This window comes from Cylas formicarius, unplaced genomic scaffold (genome assembly GCF_029955315.1).
Source record: "Cylas formicarius isolate icCylForm1 unplaced genomic scaffold, icCylForm1.1 PGA_scaffold_3__17_contigs__length_32017465, whole genome shotgun sequence".
Lineage (NCBI taxonomy): Eukaryota > Metazoa > Arthropoda > Insecta > Coleoptera > Brentidae > Cylas > Cylas formicarius.
In genome coordinates, this window is record NW_026844326.1 from 27,778,664 (window position 1) to 27,799,758 (window position 21,095).

At 36.1% G+C, this 21,095-nt stretch overlaps 1 protein-coding gene across 1 annotated transcript in view; it reads left to right on the forward strand.

The window, feature by feature from the left end:
• Nucleotides 1–21,095, forward strand: part of LOC132699397 (dorsal root ganglia homeobox protein) — a 91,515-nt gene that overhangs the window by 34,089 nt on the left and 36,331 nt on the right. Inside the window, exon 5 of the mRNA XM_060666069.1 lies at nucleotides 14,671–15,032. Coding sequence (XP_060522052.1) covers nucleotides 14,671–15,032 — 362 coding nt within the window. The remainder of the gene's footprint in view (nucleotides 1–14,670; nucleotides 15,033–21,095) is intronic.

Here is a 21,095-nt window from a genome sequence, read left to right on the forward strand (position 1 = left end):
AAATCAGCGGTGGTGTCTTCATGGTAATCCAGAAAAGAATCTTTAATATTTTTCGCAGACAGAGAACATGCAAAGTAATTATTCTTTACCTCTTTTTGATGGCGCGTTTGTTTTACACTTATCAGTTGAGTCAACCCAACGCTTTTCCAGAATATCATAAGTGTCGAACCAGGTTTCATTCAAGCAAATAATTCGCCTTTGTTCTCTGTAAATCCTAATTTTTCTGGATATTTCAGTCGCCATTTCCGAATTCTAAAAGTCTCCCTTAAAACTGGCCTTCTGTCATTTTTTTTAAATCTAAAACCCGTATATTGAATACACTTCCATAAGCTAGTTCAGCCACATTTAACACCGGTTCCATCTTTTTCAAGCCTCCTAATTAAGATATCTAAAGTAGGCATGCTTTGTTCCTCTTTTAACTGGTAAATTTTACGACGTATTATATCTTGATTGCTTTCATCTACAGTCGACAAAAAAATCAGCATCGCTTCTTTTTTTCCTCGCTGAAATGGAATTATTCACAATTTTCCATACAGTTGATGTTGGAATTTTCGTCAATGTGGCCGTTTCTTCTAAAGATGCTTGCTTGCTGGCACCACGTTCCATGAGAGTCAAATAAAGGTTGTTTACAACTTCCTTAGTTTCAATAGAATAGTGTTTTCTACATTTGGGCGGGAGCATCTCCTGAGATACACTAGACTCGCACATATTTTGCATAATTCGCACACGATTCAACACACGCTGTATTAAACAACCAACATACCAAACCAAAGAATATTAAACACAGGTAGGTATAAAATTATTTTCTATTACGGGCCACAATTTTACCTGAATTTAAATTCCGAGACTTTAGGTAATAATCTTGTTGCATTGTATGTTAATGACCACATAGCATCCAAAAGCAATTGGTCACTGTCTTATATTTATGAACAGACCATACTACTTTCTAATTGTAAGAATTGGACCCAATTTTATGACCGCAAATTTTGTAAGCTCCCAAACAACAAACGAGACGGCTCCGAAAATTACCCCTCTCCCTCTCGCCGACGGCCGTCAAATAATCAAAAGCCAATAAGGGATGATCCTTTTACGCGCGCACCGATCATAATTATCATCATCAACCGCTACACGAGTATATTTGCGTTATTAACAATTTATCCATTCCGAGAGGGGGATTACATTTTAAGAGAATGGGGGGAGGGTTGTTTATGGCCCGGCTTACCGCGCGGTGCCGCCAAGGGGGTCGAAAATTCGCGTCCCGACACAAAGGATAACATCTGTTGCGGTTTGGCGGGGCGGGGGGGCGGCGGATGCGGATTTTTTTTTACCCGCCAGCGTTACGTATACATATACGCGTATGTGCAAGTTTGCTTTGGTTAAATTGGTCGAGAGTCTGTTTTATTTGTTTCCGAGCGGATGATCCCACTTCTGATTTGTGGCAGGAGAGAGACGATAATGACACAACATAAACAGTTTTATAAGGCCTTTCGGCTTCCAACAACCAGCATGGCGCAAACAGTTTGCGAATTCACGAAATGTGACTCTAAAAGTGTAAATATAACTTTGAGGTGCTAGATATTGCACTGGAAACATCTAAGTAAAAAAAATGTTCAACAAGCACGTATAGACAGAACGCTCATTCTTTAACCGCCAATGTATGGACGGACAATTTCGTTAAAAAACCGTAGGTATTGGAAAATTTAACCAAGAAAATTAAAAACTAGTATAAAAAAGTCAATAATGTACAGAATTAACATTACCGATTACTTGATTTGGGGGGATCACCATCTTTGAAAATTGCAAAAAAAAGAAATCATTTATAATACATTTAAATATTTAAAAATATTTATACTACAGCAAAAATTTCATTAACTGTACATTCAAAACAAAATTTAAATCAGAAGCACTTTACTTGTTGACAGTATGTTACTGTACCTTAAGTTCTTTTTAAAAACTCATGACCGCTGGTTGTAATCTTGTTTTGACTACCACTGAAGATTAAAGATCTGCTGGAGTCTGCTCTAGTTCTACATAGGCGCAAAAACGCCCCCCTATCAACAACGATTTCTCTTATGTTCAAGATGGAAAATTTTCAGTCACAAATTATGCAGGAAAAATAACAATATTTTAGACCGAAAATGAAAAATTTTACCCTGGGGGAGATTTTAAGATTTCCATTCAGAAAAATATATCTTTGGAAACCGAAAATAGATATGATTGCTTTTGACACATTCTATAGGTAAAGGATTCATCGTTCGTTATTATTTGCGAAAATATTTTTCGAAATCGAAAAATCTCCAAGATATTTAAAACTATTGGCTGTGATTGCTGATTATATCTTCGCGACATATTGCAAAAGTTCTTAAAAAGTTACAGAAAAATCGATGCCAATTTTCTTTTCTTTCTTTCATCTTTCACTACAGAATACGAAGGAGAACATTGACCGTACACACCATCCAGCCTTTCTTTAATAATTTTAGGTGCCAACCCTTCTATTGTCAAAATCCTTATGACTGCTCTATACTCAATTTGCGTTATTTGAGACATTTCGGACACGTCGTGTTTAAAGTACTGTCAATAAAAAACTATTTGTCGCAAGACTTCAATTTTTTTTTCGCAGCCTACTAAGATAGATATTTAAAAGAAGACAAAGTTTCGTCGTGATACTGGGGCTGCATCTATGTCAGGCCGGGAAATTTTGGCGCTAACCTCGTAAGTGTCGGAATATAGTCATAGTTTGTATTTGATAAAGGCGCGGTGTTGCCGAAACAGCTGTCATAAAAATATTGTGAAAATCTGAACATTTTTTGTTCGAATTTAATTTTTGTAAAACATATGTTAAGATATGTAACTTGTATAGCTAAGAAAATGTTGTAGTCATTCTCTACCATGAGGCCAAATAAGCAAAGTATCATCAACGTAGCGTTTCCATAGCTAATCCCGACGTTTGTTCAAAAAATTTGGCCGTTATAAAATAAATATGTTCCAGACAAGAATTTTTCATTTAACACGATAAGGTTTGGTTCCGGATTCTCCGATTTTAATAGATCTGAAAGGAACACGCTCCAATTGCATTTTGCCATTTTCCAAACTTTGGAAAAAACTAATACATGCTCAAATTCTAATCAAAACAAAAACTTGTGGGATAGGATCGTCATTGGGAAACTTTAAAATTGGGTTCGGTGGCCTTTTTTGTTTTTATAAGGGTGAGCGTATTTGGCACATTTCAAAAACCATCATTTAGTTTTGGCTTGCTTTATTCTTACGAGATGACATGAAATTTGATTAACGTTTTGGTACTGGCGCAACTTAATTAAGCAAAAAAAAAGGGGGGGGGGTGAATTTTGCTGTCCGATTCGTTTGCCCAAAACAAATTGAATAATCCGATAAAAGCCGGGGACGAAGAAAAACGTATATTAGATTTGGGACCGAGAGCTCCAATTATCATTAAAGTATCAGGTTGCATCGAAACTTAATAATAAGTGCGTCGCGTGATGCCGACCCGACGCCGACGCTATACATTCTCATGTCAATCGCGTGTCGCTTTACATGCGTGCCCCCTCGGGGGTGAGGCGGCAAGGGGGCGGATTTGGATTTACAACTTCCACACGGTGCTCCGAAATTTACGCCGCCGCCGAGGTGATTGCTAAAGTGACAGTCGATAGACAAGTCGAAGAAGTTGAACCGATCGCTATTTATTTGGTCTACAATGTGCTGCCTCAAAGTCAATTCCCACCAACCCTCGAATCGAATTGCCTTTTGTCTAAAATACGTCAGTTTCAATAAGTTCATCAATTCATCACTTCGGGTTGCTTGTAAAACAGAAAAAAAAGCAACTCTGATGATGAAACTCGGCAATTTCGATGTGCATATCCACCTCTTCCAACTATTGCAAAGCTATATTGCACAAAAAAGAAATCAATTTGTTGTTGGGTGCTCCCAGGGATGGCATCTGGGCCCTTTACTCTTTAATGTTTTTTATTTATGCTTCTTTTGTCGATATTAGAGCTTCAGAGCGATCTTGACAGATTTCCTGATTATTGCAGGAACCAAAGATTATCCTTAAATCTTGATAAATGTCGATATATTCCATTTACAAGGAAAAATGATTTTACATATATTAACTTAATGCTCGATAATAAACAGCTGGAAAGAGTTAAGCAAGCAAAATACTTGGGAATTGATCTTGACTCTCAGTTAAACTGTGACACTCATATCGAAAAATATTCGAGAAATTTTGGCTTCGTTTTGTGAACTACTATAGGTTCAAGGAGCATCAGTCAGTAATAAAGGGTTATAATAGCAGTTTCAATACGTTCATCAATTCATCAGTTTGGGTTGCTTATAAAACGAAAAAAAAAACAATTGTAACAACAAAAAGTTGAAGAGAGAACAAATTCCTTTATTGCTTTTGCCGAACGGAATCCTGTGGGACAAATGCGTATTAAAAGAAAGTACGGAGGAACCCCTAAGAGCAACGGAAATGGCCTTCTGGAAGAGATCAGATGAAATCCCCAAGAGAAAATAATCTAGGATTGAATTAGGTAGATAATGGGTACCACCCGCACACTTATAGACGAAATTCGAAACATACAACTGGGGTGATGCAGAGGACGTCTCTAGAAAGACTCCAAAACCCAACGTCCATTTGGCAACCAGCAAGGCGAAAAAATTAGGCAGACCACGAAAGAGTTGAAGATAGAAGACAGACAAGAGACATTAGAGAAAGAACGCTAAAAGAAGGCATATGGAACCACCGAAAATTGGAAAATTCCATGGAAAAAATATTGCTCAACTTGGACCCTAGAAAGGGCCGGGACGGTATACTGGCACAATTTCTCAAAAATTGCCCACATTTGTCTCTAATGAATGTCTAGGTCAAGAGACGTTTCCAGAAAAGCTTTAAAGTGTCTCAGATAGTCCATATTTTAAACTCTCGTGATTCTACAGACGCCAGTAATTATCGTTCTATCCCTGTCTTATGTCACTCTGGCCAAGATCTTTGAGTCTGAAATTTATTTACAGATGTCATAGATCCAAATCAACATGGTTTTCGCAAAAAAACAAACAAATAGATTTTCCAAGGCTTTTGATCAAGTATGTCATCCAACTCTGATGATAAAACTCGAAAATTTTGGTGTGCATGTCCACCTGTTCCAACTATTGCAATTTATTCTTGGTTGTTCCCAGGGAAGTCATCTGGGCCTTTACTCTTTAACATTTTTGATTTATGCTTCTTTTATGGACGATATAAAAATAAAGTAGGAGATTCGTTCACATTTAGATGTATTAGAGCTTCAGAGCAATCTTGACAGATTTCCTGATTATTGCAGATAAACAACTGAAAAGAGTTAAGACTCACTTCAAAACTATTGCCAAAAAATGTTTGACAAATCTGAGATTCATTTTGAGATCCACTAAATGGTTCAACGAGCATCAGACAATAATAAACGTTTATAATAGCATGATAAGGTCTGTACTTGAGCACATAGTAAATACATAATCGAAATAGAGTATAAAACAATTTTTTTTTAACAATTTAAACTTTGGATACAACAGAGATCGACACTTTTGCTCGTACGAAGAAATCTTTAAAATTTGAAGTGGTTTGAAACTCGAAGAAACTGTTTTGATGTTGCTTTTTTTTGCAAAGTTGTAAACAACCTTGTGGATTCTTCTTATTGTGTAAATTACATGAGCTTTAACTCTAATCCAGCGATTTAGATCGAATTACTGTGCTTGGACTGATAATAATTGTGGTTTTCAAAACGGCATAGATATAGATATGTTTAACTTAAGCCATAGTTTATTTAAAACAAACGTATATAAACTTCTTTAGCTCGTAGTTATAATTTATTTGAATCTAACCTGTGCTTTCATTGTAGATATCACGTTCCCGATTTTGTTAAATCGTATAACTCTATATTGTGCCATTCTGTAATCGGGTAGCTGCGTCTGCCTGTTGAATATCCTGTGAAATACAAATAAATAAATAAACAAGTGTGGTAAGTGGTTTTCCAATGACTGAAAAAGTTTACCATAATATACTTTTTACTTATTGGGTACATTTTTGAAAATAACACGAATACATTCACTGATACGAACGTCAGAATTGGGAAACGTCAAAATTCAAAGCGTGGGAAATATCTCCGAAAACATCCGATTGCTCCCAAACCCGTGCGGTCAAATCCCGGAAATGTCCGAAGTGGCTCAGAGTGACGCTTCCTTTACGCTAGATCGGTGTACAATTAGATATTATACAGAAGAAAGAAGACAAAAAAAAACGGAGAAATCTTCTTATTAAAAAAGTTAAGTAAAAGAAAATCGAAACAATAGAAATATGAAAAAGTTGAGAAATTAAAACAGAAAAAATCTTGTTACTGAAAATGGTGCGTTTAAAATGCCGACATCAGAATATTTGTTTAACAAAGTTATGTTAGAAAACAAAAAGCAGACATTCATACTTATTTTGTTTCTAGTTAACAATCTTGTTTCTCCAAATTTAACAATATCAAATATCAGATTGAGTTTATTTCCTCGTCAACGAACATTTAATTAATCTTTCGGAAACGTAGAAGATTGGAATGTCGATATATAAGCGATACTTTTGAAATTCCTTAAGAGAAATTTTATTTCGGGTAAACAAAGAAAATGTAATAGCTGACCAACCACAAACTCCACAACAAACACAACTGCAGGTAAATATGGCTGTGGGGGCACCATTTCATTACTTTCTTTATGGTCATCGTGGTTATCAAATCACAGCAGGTGAACATTTATATTTAGCTATTAAATAAGTCATTATATGTCGCTTCACCTCTTGCCCAGATATATTAAGTTTTCCGCAAATGTTGTTTCTGCCTTAAACTTTTTCGTGCGTCCATTATCAAATCAAAAAATACATTTCATTTACCGTATAAGAAAAGAAGGAACGAAATGAAACGCTGTTAGAACATAGGTTATGTTCAATGCATTCTTCTTTCGTTCTTGTGAAAAAGAAGTTTAAAATGAAACCGACCAGACGCGCAATAACTAATTTGCAACGTCGTTAGCAAAGGAAATAAGACTGCTATCATTTAAAGTCTTAACAACAAAGGATAAAAATATATAAAAACCAAAAGTCGAAATCTTAAAAAATGGTAGCCTTAAAATAAAATTTAAAAAAAATTCTTTTTTGCTAGCACTTTTTTTATTGAACTGAGGTGGCTTTTAATTCCAAATCCATTTAACAAAATAAATGAAAACTAGAAGTTCAGATTTTCACGAAATTATATATATTCACATGACAATTGTTTCGATAACACCGTGTCTTTATCAAATGTAATATTTACAAACTACCTGCTACTATATATACCGAAAAATGACAATAGTACCTTAATTAATGTTGTTGAAGTTTAATAATGGAAAGCTATTTAAATCTAATTGATCGTTAAGCAATACATTTGAATGTCTCATTTTGTTAATCTCCATAGCTTCCAATAAATTTAATTTTTTACTTTTTGTGGCTGTATGTAAAATATCAAAATTGTCGTCAAAAATGTGTTTTTCTGTGTTTAAGTGTGTAGCATAATTAGAATCTAGACTATTGTTTTTAAACGCTCTTTTATGTTCGTTAATGAAGGATCTACCTGTTTGTCCAATATAAATTTTAGGACAAGATCCGCATTTCAGCCTGTAGACACCTGATTTTTGGGATTTTGGACATTTCCTTTTATTGTTTTTTAAATATTTTCCTATTCTGTGGTTAATTCTGAAAGCAATTTTTAAACCACATTTTGACAAATGTTTTGAACCTTTTTCACTGGGTTCTCTTAGGTATGTAATTGTTTTAAATTGTTCGTGTTCTGTATTAGGTTTCGGATAAATAGAGTTTACTGTTGTCTGGATTTGTTTTTTATTTATAATTTTATCGATAATGGAGGGATTGTAGCCGTTGTTCAATGCAATTTGTTTAATGATATTAAGTTCTTTGTTGAAATTTTCTGTTGAGAGTGGCGTATGAAGAAGTCTGTGTATAAAATAGTGAAATTTTGTGTGTATAAGGGTGATTTGAGCTGTTATGTATGACTGTGTCTAATTTGCTTTGCGTTTTCGTAATAGTTAAATCTAAAAAATTAATAGAATTATCCTGTTTCACTTTATCGATAGTGGTCGATAGTGGGACAAGTTATTAGCCTCAGCCACAGTCCCAAACACTCGAATGATCGACGCAAACTTTTTTTTTTCAATTAGTAGCCAACGACCCGTTTGCGAAAGCTATAAGGGGGTAATTAGGGGGTGCGAAATCGCATTCATACTCGTAGTTGTTCCGAAGCGACAAATGTATTCAGCTCGTGGGGCTTATTCATCCGTTGTGACCCTAACAAGCGAATAACAAGCGGCGGAGTAGGTAGCTACACGCCACCCGACGATCATTGTCTAAACGAGGGTGCTTTATCCCATTACTTTAAATCCCATCGGCTTCAGTCCCCAAAAATATTATACAAACTGGTATCTTACAGGACCGTGTGCCTCTATTACCAGCAAGCTTTATAGTGGGTTATATAGGTGAATGCTTTATTCTGAACCGCCATCCCACCACCGACCTTCCAGTTGGTATGGTATTTTAGTACCAGTCGATTAGCCTTCCATGGAAACTTGACTAACATTAGTACCATTTTGTTATAATCTTCATTCATCTACATACGAGGGCAGCGCCAAAATTTCCCGGCCTGAATAAGAAAGAAACAAAGTAGACTAACAATTTTTTATTATTTTTCAATATAATCACCCTTAACTTCAATACTCTTTATTAACAACTCAATCCCTTTAAAAAAATATTCTTTTGGTTTGTCTGCAAAATGATGTAAAACAGCTTCTTTTAACTCAACTTCGTCGATAAACCGCAGCCGAATATCCAAACAAATAATAGTCGCTGGGGGCCATATTTGGACTATAGCGAGGATGATCTATCTGTCGGGACCCACAGTCTAAAATGGCAGCTTGTGCAACACCAGCAGTATGGACAGACGCACGCCTCTGGTCAGTTTTCCTCGACATTTTACACGTATGCTGCGTAATATTTACCATTAACAGTGGTATTAGTTTCTTTAAAATCTATCAAAAGAATTCCTTCACAATCCCAAAAGATCGTGGCCATCACCTTTTTTGTTGACTGGCAGACCCTGAATTTTCTTTGAGGTGCTTCACCCTTACGACGCCACTCCAATGATTCTTTTTTCGATAGAGGGTCATAATAGAGAACCATAGTTTCATCTCCCATAACAATAGTTTCTATCGCAGGCTTCGGTTCCGACAGACAGAGTTCCAAAAAAGACCGGGCACACTCGACACGGCGTTGTTTTTGAATAGCCGAAAGGTTTTTAGGAACCCATCTTGCACTAACCTTATGCATACCTAAATGATCATGCAGGATTCGACGAACACTTGTATCAGAAAGCTTAGTAATTTCTGAGATTTCCTTGACCTTTAAACGTCGATCACTCTGCCACAATCGCAACAATATCTTCCGTTATGACCTCCACTGGTCGACCAGTTCTTGAATCATCTTCAAGGGACTCCTGCCCCATTCGAAAAAGTTTTGTCCATTCTCTCACCTCAGAATACGAAGGAGAACTTTGGCCGTACACACCATCCGGCCTCTCTTTAATAATTTTAGGTGCTAACCCTTCTTTTGTCATGTGCGACATTTTGCGACGTCTTGCTTAAAATGCTGTCAATAAAAAACTATTTGACGAAAGGCTTCAATTTTTTTTTCGCAGCCTACTAAGATACATATTTAAAAGAAGACAAAGTTTTATCGTGATACTAGAGCTGCATCTATGTCAAGCCGGGAAATTTTGGCGCTAACCTCGTAATCCTCCTGCGTCCTCCTCCTTTCGCCAATCATCAGTTTTGTTCTTTGGCCCCATGGTCAAGTTGTTCACTGTTTTCAATACTTTCTGCATAAACTAAAGTTTTTAGTCTTCCTCATAAAAAGTAATCTAAAGGATTAAGGTCAGGTGACCTTGCTGGTCAAGGAATTGCTGAACTTTGTCTTACGTTAAGAATAACGCCACCAAGTAATATTGAAAGATCATTTATAAACGGACCAATTATGCCAGACCAAATATTAACAGAAAATGTATCTTAAAAATGTCGGCCTATATCTGCTTCTGCCATTGTCTATTTACAATAAGTTTAAAACTATTTGTTTCATTTATTTATTTTAAAATAGTAAATATACTCTCACTACCACTAATATCATAAATACGCAAGGACGCATGTTTAGACCATTTAAGTAGCGAAAATAATTTTCTTCCTATCATTTTTATCATATTTTTATATATTTTGTATAAACTTGGATGTAAGATCCAATGTGAGTTTACCTAACAGAACCTAATGAAATTTGAAAAAAGTCATTGGCACAATCCGTTAAAAATTAGATTTTATTAAAAGAGATTATTATTAATTATCATTAAAATTCAAATACTGAATATCGCGATATGCATTTGTGCTACGGAAGAGCAAATAGAAATGCAGATCAAGACGACTGCGTTAAAAATAAAATTTAAATACGGAATGAGGATATCAGACAGCAGTGCGGTATACAAGCAATAGGAATGTGGGTGAGGCAAAGACGAAGGTTTCGGAACAAACACATGAAAAGAATGGAAGACCGCAAAAATTAACAGCCCAGTAGCGAAAAGATCTCAAGGAAGACCGCCAAAACGGTGGCGAGAATGCTGGACCTCGTCTTCCAGGGAAGACGCGTGGGCAATGAACAGACAGCAGCCTACTGATATGATAGAAGATGAAGAATCAACCTGGAGGATGATGGATTGTTCCAGACCCTTCCCTTAGGAAAGTATCCTTTAGATTTTTTTTAATTACGTTCTCACTTGTCGTAAGGTGGCCGAATGACCTAATGTAGTCGTGGCCATTAGAAGAAAATCCAATCCCAACCTCTAACTTTTTAAAGAGATTAGGATTATAAACGTCCGCGTAGCGTCCACCCCAAAATAAACGTTTTATTGGTAATCTCGCGTCTTTTTAAGCGAAATAAAAGATCGTCGCTCCTCCTGCCACTCGAACGGGACACGGTACGCGTCGTCCGACGAACGCCCTTCGGGAAAAACGTTCGAGGACACTCGTCGCCATGAAAACAACCCCGCGCGAACGCGGAACAGCGGAAAACGAATTGTTTAATAGTGCGTCAACAAAATAGAAGCCGTGGAGAAGCTCTCTGGTCGACTCGACGTGTATAATACACGAGAGGACACGGCGTGGAAACAAAGCGAGTGGACGGAAAGGGAGCGCGCGAGTGTAATTGTGTCCAGAGTGGCTCATTAGGCCGTTTTAATTGACGCTGCAATCTAATACACACCTTGACGGTAAACAGCGGCAACGTCGCAGGCCCAGGTGGGATCAGTCATCGCCGGGGGTAGTTTAGGGGTTGATTTCGGAGTTTTTGGCGCAAGCTCAGCAGCATATTAAGAGTTATTCTGGCTTAACTGTTAAATTTAGTAGTAAAATAATAAATTTAATTTAAAAGTCAATGCTTTCAAAGTTATAGTGGTATAGAATACACAAAGTCTGTGAAATTGCTCTTCATCGCTACAATTTGCTTACTTAATTAATTAACACTACAGACTTTCGAAATTCTATTCTCTTTATTTGTTTCATTTTGGACACTGATCCATCTGAGAATTTCAGGAGGAAGTTCTCTATTAAAACATGGTACATTACCAGGGCAGGATTGCCCCTGGGAAAACCAACTAAAGCATCAGTAGCATATACTCGTATTAATCTTATCGTTTTCTAGGTTAAACTTTACAGAAACTTGACAGAAAATAAGTCAATCCTTTAAAAGCTAACTTAGTATAGAATATCAGCACACGAAGTTTGGCGAGAAACTGATCATACTTATTAATTACAAGTCCGTTTCAATCTAGGAGGTATTTTTAATATTAATCTGAACACAGGAGTTATTCTTCATCACTAGAATTCGCTCAAGACTCAGTAGCATATTAAGAGTTACTCATGATAATTTTATCGTTTTCCAGGTTAACTGTTACAGTTGACAGAAAAAAAAGTTAATGTTTTAAAAGTTTTCGTGGTATAGAATATCAACACATGAGGTATTTTTGATATCATTAATCTCAACACAGGAGTCGTTTTTTCATTGCTAGAAGTCGCATAATTAGTGTGATGTGATATGCTCAGAGTAGTGTTGGTACTGCAGAACTTCGAAGGTTATTTCGTTTGATGCGTCTGAAACATTCAAGTATCTTTAGGTATTTCAAAACAAAGTCCTGAATAAAAACACTCTTCATAATCAAACCTAACAAACCTGTCAAAGTGCCAATAAAACAGGACATTTAAAAAAACCAAAAATTATTTGTAGAATACCGTTAAACACGATGATCGATTCTTTGAAGAGAAAACAAAGTCGTTAATTATCCTACTATGATTTTAAAACTGGTATATTTTGATTTTCTTTAGCTCAGAAAGGTTCAGTTTGCTGCTCACTTATATTTGGCACACGGCAGGGCTACCAGTGAGAGTAGAAAACATGCAGATGATTTGATGGATGATGCGGATTGCGCACGCAAAATTCTTTTAAGTACATACAGAAGAAATTCTAATGATGCATCTAATGGCAAGGACATCTTCTTTTTCAAATGCCATTTTCATTATAACGGTCATCATGGCTATTCGAACCTTGAATACGACAGATCTAAAGAGTTGATTATTGAAGCAGTTGAACCATAGCATCTTAGAAGTCTCACTTTCAAACCCAACGAAATATCACTGCTTTAAAATACAGTTTTATCTTAATAGTACTCTTGCCTGCTCTATTTTTATTCTGATTTCTTCCAGGCTGCTTAATACTATGATGATCGACTTCTGGGAAAGAGAACATTGTTTGTAGTTGTAATACCACCAGCACTCACGTTTGATACACTACAAGGGTTCCAGTTGGTGCTGTTGCTGTCGCACAGCGTAAGATGATTTTAAATATTGCAGGCAATATTTTTGCAGTATATTCTTTAGGATAAATTCTAATCATGTCTTGCCATTTTCCTTCCAAAGGTTTGCAATCATAATGGCTTCGAAACGGAGTTCCAGAATTTTTGCCTGAAATATTAGTTGTAATTATGTGATCTAAGTACTCCGGTACTAAATACCACTTTCTTTTCCTTCCTCATTCTCTGTCTATCCAACTTATTTTCTAAATTCTTCAGTATATCTACGTCAGTTTTATCGAAATAGAGGATTGACTATCAGGTACTGTTAGGCACGTTCGGGAAATCATCTTTGGAGGTTAGAAAGGACATTCTTTAAAATTTCTGTATGGTCTTTTGCATGGTACGGTGAACTCTGAGTGGTTTTTATACAAAGTAAAATTTGACGTTCCCAGTTTTGAAACCAGATTTAGGCTTATATTTCATCTCCACGACAAATTTTATATCAGTCGACAACTTTGTTTATGTGTGGTAACTTCAATATTGTTCCAGACTTCGTGAGATTGTTAACTGTTTTTTGCTTCGCGCGCAGAGTTTATGACTGCTTAGAGTACCTGTGCGTTCCTTGTATTTTCACCATTTTTCTTTTATGTTTATATTTTCTCTGATTGGATGTAATCCTGTTGAAATAAATTTGCTTATTTTTATTATTATTATTTATCTCTCTCTAGGGTCTAACATTCTGCCCTGTAAAAAAGAGCTGAGAGTCCATAACAACTCAGTAGTATCATTTCAGATTTCTTGAGATTGAGATTATTTTGATATGAGCCATACTTTTTGGCATTTTGGGTCAGTCCGTGCTCTGACAAAATTCTCTAGAAGAAACTGCAAATAATCAAAACAGGTAGCTAATATAATTGTATCCTCGGCATATCTGATGTTATTTATCAGTTTTCCATCACACTTCATATTAAACAACGATCGAGAACAGAGAACCATCCATCTGTCAATATTTTTTACCCAAACGCGGCTACTAAAACTCATATTCCCTCTCGTTCTAAAAATCTTTTCTAAACCCTGTTACTTATTTTACTTGTAAAGCTGAAACTAAAATGATTTTATTCTACTGTACTTACATATGGAGGCATCATCAATCAGCCATTGACTCTTGGTCATTACGTCAATTAATCTGTCAAAGGGCTTTCCACTCATTTAAAAAGTACAATTTGAAAGTAGATACGAGGCTCAGACAAAGCACAACAGAAGAGCGAAACCCGATTGGACGTCTCGTTGGTTGTTATCGCTTCATGCCGTTTCGCAGGGGATCTTTGTTGTTGGGGGCGGCGGAGCGCCGTTGCCATTTAACGAAAACAATAAAACAAAGGAGGAACGTCACGTTCCAATTAGCGAGACAACGTAGACGTAATGGAGTGGCCTGTCTGACACGAACGATTTAGTTCCGCGAACGGAGGGTGTGTGTTCCAAAAAAAAATCAGTGCTGATTAGATTGCCGCTCGATCCGATGTCATAGTTCGTTTCCAATCGTCTCTAACTTAATTATATTTGCTCCCACAACTATGTGTTTGTTTGAAGAAATGCCAGTAGATCAGACATGTAGATCTAATTCGCGTTTATCTTCTTCGGTTCGTGCTATTTACCAGCCAACCAACTAAATTGCGGGCTATTTAAGCAACCGAGGGTCAGGTAATGGTTATCATTTCAGGTATGGTTCCAGAACCGCCGAGCCAAATGGCGAAAAGCCGAACGATTGAAAGAAGAACAACGGAAACGGGAAGGCCACGACATCATCAAGAGGGACGGTGATGCCAAAGATGAGAAGCCGGAAGATGGCCAGAGAAGCTCGCCGGAAGAAGCGACAGCCGATGACGATATCGCGAGGGAGAGAGAATGCTCGAGCAGGAGTTCAGCGGACAGGGAGAGTCCCGAGCAGATAAGCGTCGTCCAGGAAGCGAACCCGTCGAATATGTCTTCGCCTCACGGTAGTCCGACTCCTTCGGCCTCTTCGGACCCTCCCAAATCGTTGCAGACAGCCGCGTTCTCGCATATGTTCCCCTTCGGTGATAGGTGAGTCAAATTCTATCCATAACCAAGGCAATTAAAATGAGCGGATTTACAACAGTCTCAACTAGTTTTATTCTTACTCTTTCCTTTATATCGTCTTCATTTTTATCTTGGTTTTCTTCAAGTATCTCTAAAATTAATTTCAAATGTCGCATAATTCCTTGAAGTCGATTTTAAAACCTATCCTTCACCACCTTCTGTTCTCGATTTCCCTATTTTATCTTCTTTTAGCGAGTATCTATCTATATTAAATAGGAAAACACCAAAATAGTGGTGACTATGTTCCATCCCATATACTGCATGGTGTTTTCTCTGGTTCATCAACGTTCGCTCTTCCAATCTACTTTCATCTTAATCTCCTTTAGATGACATCCTGATCAACAATGAGTAAAACTTCTTGAAGTCAACTTTGGTGACTATCTTCCATCGCCCCTTTTGTATCATCAATGCATTCTCTCTCCATTTTTTAACAGAGAACTAGATGTTGCGTTAAGTCTGGAATAAATTTGTTTATTAAATGAAGTAGCTTCTTTCTTCTTTATCCCGTCCAAGGATACTCAAAATAATGTAACCGTCCTGGTTACTTCACACCAATATTTATCTTGCATATTAATCTTCTCGACCGAAACTAGCAGACAAGAAAACTTTGAAACTTAACTTTGCTAAATCAGCAGGTTCTTCTTTTTATTCTCCCGATCTTCTTTAATGGTTCATTAGATGTTACATTGGCTCTAGAATATTTTGTTATATTATATGCAGGAGTAAGAAGATTCTTTGAATTCAACCTTCGCTTTCTATCCTCTCTTGGATAACCTGTAAATATGGTCAAACCCTTTGAAGTTTTATACATGTCAATGTAATGAGTACTTAACAAGGCTCCTCTTTTCCTTTTGGTTAAAGTAGAAAGAAATAGGAAGGTTTTTTTTTCTTTATCCCCTCCAAAGATACTCAAACTAGTATAACCATCCTGGTCACTACGCACATTTGTTGCAGTCTTCTCAAATCAATAACTAGGCTACAACAGCAGCAGTTAGATGTTACGTTAGCTCTAGAATATTTTGTCTTTTTTTGTTATTTTTTTGCTGTCTTCTTGACCTTCGAAGATAGGTACAAAAGAAGACTTTTTTTCACCTTTTGGTTAAAGTAGTCTTTTATATATATTCAAAATATTCCCCCGCTCTATCAGCTGGACCAAGATGCTATGTAAACTCTGGAATGATTTTTGGTATATGAAATAAAGAAGTACGAAGAAAAGGCTTCTTTTAACTTTTTAACTTTTGAGAATAAATTAATTAAAAGATTGAATGTTATTTGGATGTCGCTTTAAGTGCGTAACTGAGCGCTATAATGAAAATTTCCCGAATTTGTCGCGTCAATTAATTAAAACACTCGTAGGATGACATCATCGCCGCTAGATTGGAGGATTTCAAAAGCGGTGATAGATCGGTTAATTTTCCCGAGTTATGCGTGATGTTGTCAATTAAACGAGTGTTTTTAAATTAATTATGTAACAATTGGCGGGTCCCGCCCGCCCGTAATGTTATTTTCGGAACTTAATTGGTCCGTTAATGAAAACAATTGTTGGTTAAATATCGTTAAAGTCGGACCCCGCGGGACTGGAACATGCGCTAATTATGACGGATGAATGCTTAATTGTGTGCGGCGTTGCCGGATCGCGCGAGACTCTTCGCCTCGCCTCCCCCCTTGCGCCGTGTATCGTAAATTTGTTAAAGTCGTAAGACAACGTTGAACGAGATTAGGTAAAATTTTGAAATTATGACCGGGTGGTGGGGGGACTTTGTAACTTCGTTTCGCGCGCGGAGTGGGGCTACTCCCCTACGCTATTACTCCGTTATGTTCCACTTATCCCCGCCCGTTCTTCCGTCTAACCTAATCATAAACATTCGACAAAGTTCCGGGGTTGCGGCTAAGGCCCGGAATTTTCCGGGCTTTTCGGGAATTTGGAGGTACTTTTAAAGGAACGGTAATCGACTTAGGCTACCGAATATACGCATATGGCGTTTAACGGGACCGTATACAATCTGGGGTTAGTTTTGGGGGACCGACGGTCGACTTAGACAACCAAAAATTTTTTTTACCCATTACGTTTTTATCATATTATCATAATTTTATCAAGACTCTGGGTTAAACCCCGAGTGCGATAAAGTGCCGAGATGAAAATTATTACGGTATTTCCAAGAAAGAGGACTTGCTGCTGTATTAGTACGTAGCAACCCGAAAATTTGTCTCACATATGACACCGGTGTATGATTTCTCGTCTCTCTTATTCGTGTCATGTCTGAAATGAAGCTGTATCTCGAAAACTGTTCGTCGTAGAGATTTGCGGTACAAAATTTTATTATGAAAGTGGCCATCTTAAATTTTAAATATGATTGTTCTCTAAAATCCTTTCAGTGAATGTTACCAAAAAATATGTTTTCAAAAACTAAGCTTTTTACGAGTAGAACGCGTTCTTTGATATAATAAGAGAAAATTGACAAAAAAAACTAACCAAAAATTAATGCAATAATATGACTTTTTTCCATAAAAATATACCTAAATAGGCTGGTGAAAACCGTATCTTGATAACTCATTTCTAACCTTAAATATCCAAGAAAGAGGATTTAAACATCAAAAAAATAAAAATTTAATCGCATATGGGCACAATATGCAATAGATATTAAAATGTGCAAGTACAGAATATGAAAAGTAGGCTGTGGAGAAAAAACAAGCAATAAAATGCCTTTTTAATTTAAAAATCATAAAATTACTGTTATTATTGAATCGTGAAAAAAGAAAAATCGATAAGGATAATCAATTATTTATTCATTTTTATTGATAAAGTCATATTGTTGAATTTAATTTTTGAGAGATTTTTGCAATTTTTTGTTATTTTGTCAAAGAACGCGCTCTAGCCTGCTCACTAAGACCTAGATATACTACAGGTAAAACGGGTTTGATAGAGCAATAAAAGTTTTATGTAATTTAAAAAAAATTTGATAGATCCGTCAAGAAATAATAAACAAAAATTACGCGAATAAAGCTTGGCTTTTAAAAACATATATTGTTTTGTTACATTTACTAGAAGGATTTTAGTGAAAAATTAACTTCTAGAGTTTAAGATGGTCATGACGACCATCTTGATTTTCTTTTTCGAACACTTTGCATTCTGGCCACCCGGTACACTGGGTGTCAGATTGCTTGTTGCCTAGGTTCCTCAGTTTCAGTTTTTTTGCGAAACTTTGAATGCCGCAAACGAAATGATGCCAACTAGTTTATATTATATTTCAACTCACACTTTTTTAGCAAGATTTAAAAAATATAAAAATTAATAACTATTCATGCTTCTGAACATGATAAATTTATTTATTTAAAGAAAATTACTGATAATAATAAAAAAATTCTACATGACTAAAAAAACTGTTAAAAATAGTTCCCTCTCCCGTACACATAATTGGCATACAGTGTTCTTAGAGCATTCATGTCTGTAAATATCTGAATGGTTGGATTTTGTAGCTATAGTATTCGAGCATTCGAGCATTAATTAAGTTAACTGTAAATCGGCGTTGTTTTTATTCGACCTTCCTGGGTATCAACTAAATAAAGAAAAACTCGTACTTTCAATGAGACTAACCATCTATCATACTTATTGCTATTTTGAAGATTACTTTTTTTTTAATATCTATTAATTTACCTAACATTTAATAAAGGTTGATATTATTGTTTGCTTTTTATTTCTATGGTAGGATCCATCTATGAATAGAATTAACCAAGATATCTGTTTAATTTTGATTGTGGTCATTTATACCTTCATCACCATACCTATCAGAAAAAAAATGATGTTGTTCCATTTAAAGAATGTGACATATCTCGAAAATTAGTTGTGTAAAAAAATGTTGACTAAGCCATTAGATTCTACGTAAAAATCATAACAGTTTTTGCCTTTTTTCTATCTTACAGAGTGTGACACCACCATAAAACAGCGCAAAATTTCTATTTCATTCTGTAACTCCTAAATGAAACGAGGTGACATAATTTTGTTTACGACACACAGATTCGCAAAGACTGCAAACTCCTGTCTCTGATGGTTACTAAGATATCCCGCTATTCCAAGCAATTTGGGACGCAGTGTACCCACACTAGGCAGACAGTATAAGCAACCAAATACGTTAATAAGTTATAGTCTATAGTTTATTTCTTTCTGATTTATTACTTGCGTGTTGGACCAATCGTAGCAGTGTTGAATAATCGTTGTTACTCTGCGTTTCGAAAAAGTTACCAGGTTGTGAAAAATGTTAATCAGTAGAGGACTTATTAAACAAGATTGCTTTCGAAAAATCATTGCTGGGCGGGGCAAGTTCACCGCAAGTAGCGCCAATCAGCTTTTTATTTTAAAAAGAAGGCGCTTCGCTTATCCTTGTCCTAGACGCATTGTTTTTGCATGTTATTTTATTGTGAATACACCCTGTATAAAGTGTCCTTCACATCTCTTCGAAGTTCAAAGTTACGGCACACTTCTGTAAATATTAAAATTTGTACTGGTAATTGCAATTTAAAATACGACGCTCCGTTGCCGAGATATAGGGTTCGTTGCCAAGCGCATATATTTTCGAAAAATTCGATTTTATCGATTTTTCGAAAGTAACAAGATTGCTTTCGAAAAATCGTCGCTTTTATTTTAAAAAGAAAGAGCTTCGCAGTTTCTTGTGGTAAAGGGACACAATGTTTTTCTATCGTGCTCCTGCGGACCACTATGGAACTTTCGTAAGATCGATGTAATTTTATTGTGCATACACCCTGTATAAAGTGTCTTTCAAGCCTCGCCGAATTTCAAAATTTCAGCAAACTTTGTTAAATGTTCAAATTTGTACAAATAATAGCGTTCCCGAATGATATTTTTTCAAATATCTCGCGCGCCCTGTATAATTGACGAAACCCTAAACTCTCTCTCTCGACACAGTTTACGATACCGTTCAAATCAAATTGACGGATTTTTAGCAGTCTTCCATTTATCCCCAATAATTTACTAACAAAAACGGGAATTTCTAGGATGTTCTTGATAATTTTGCCCATAAACGACACACCCTGTATATGATTCAAACAATTTTTTTCAATGGAGTAAATGGTTTTCAGGTAAATACTTGTTTTCTGAAACCATGCAGTACGTGGTGATAGTTAATGACGTCATCGCGTCTAGATTGAGGGCGAGAATCAGCGATTTTCATATGGATTTTTTTAAATATCTCGGACAAATAATAAATAAATACAAAAATTGTTGCTTTTTATACAGCGCATAATACTGTTGCACCAACTGGCCATATGTTTTACGATTTTTGATTTGCGGTTAATAATTTATTAACTTTTTTCTCTTTTAGATTTTTGTCCACAATTGAAAAACCCTGCATATAATCAAAAAAATATCTAAAACAAAAGTTATAGCCTTGTATCTCCTACATTTTCTGGCTCCAAAATTCTGTTGATCGTATGCGTATGGACTTTTACTTCCTTGAAAAATTTGAAGTCGATGACTGCATATTTGAGACACCTATGACGTTTTAGAATATAGCACAGAATATTCCGAACACCCTGTACAATATGTGAAAACCTTAAATGAAAAAATTTTAGCTGTCCGTATTGAAATGTGAAAGAAACTGACAACAGAATCACAGCCTTCCAGTTATGGTCAATTATCAATAAAAAGGGAGCTCAATTTTCATTTTTTTGTAAATTACCGACGCACCCTGTACATTTTTAAAAAATCATCAAGAATAAAGATTTTGGTTAAAGAATTTTTTTAATTTAAAAAAATACTTTCCGACCCCCCAGCCCCCCAGTTTGAATAGGCTTCGTTACGGAGCTAAGCTCTATAGATCTTTTATGGTGTTTCAGAGCAATGTCAAAAACCAGTGGAAAATCTAAAAAAAAGTTGGACGCCTTGATTTGTTCAGACTCATTTCTTACTGGTTTGTGTACCTCGTGCACGGCTTAAAAGGAGCCAAATTTGAAGATCGTGCTGAAAACCGTTTAAAAGATATAGCCAATTAATTAAACAGAAACGGAGAACGG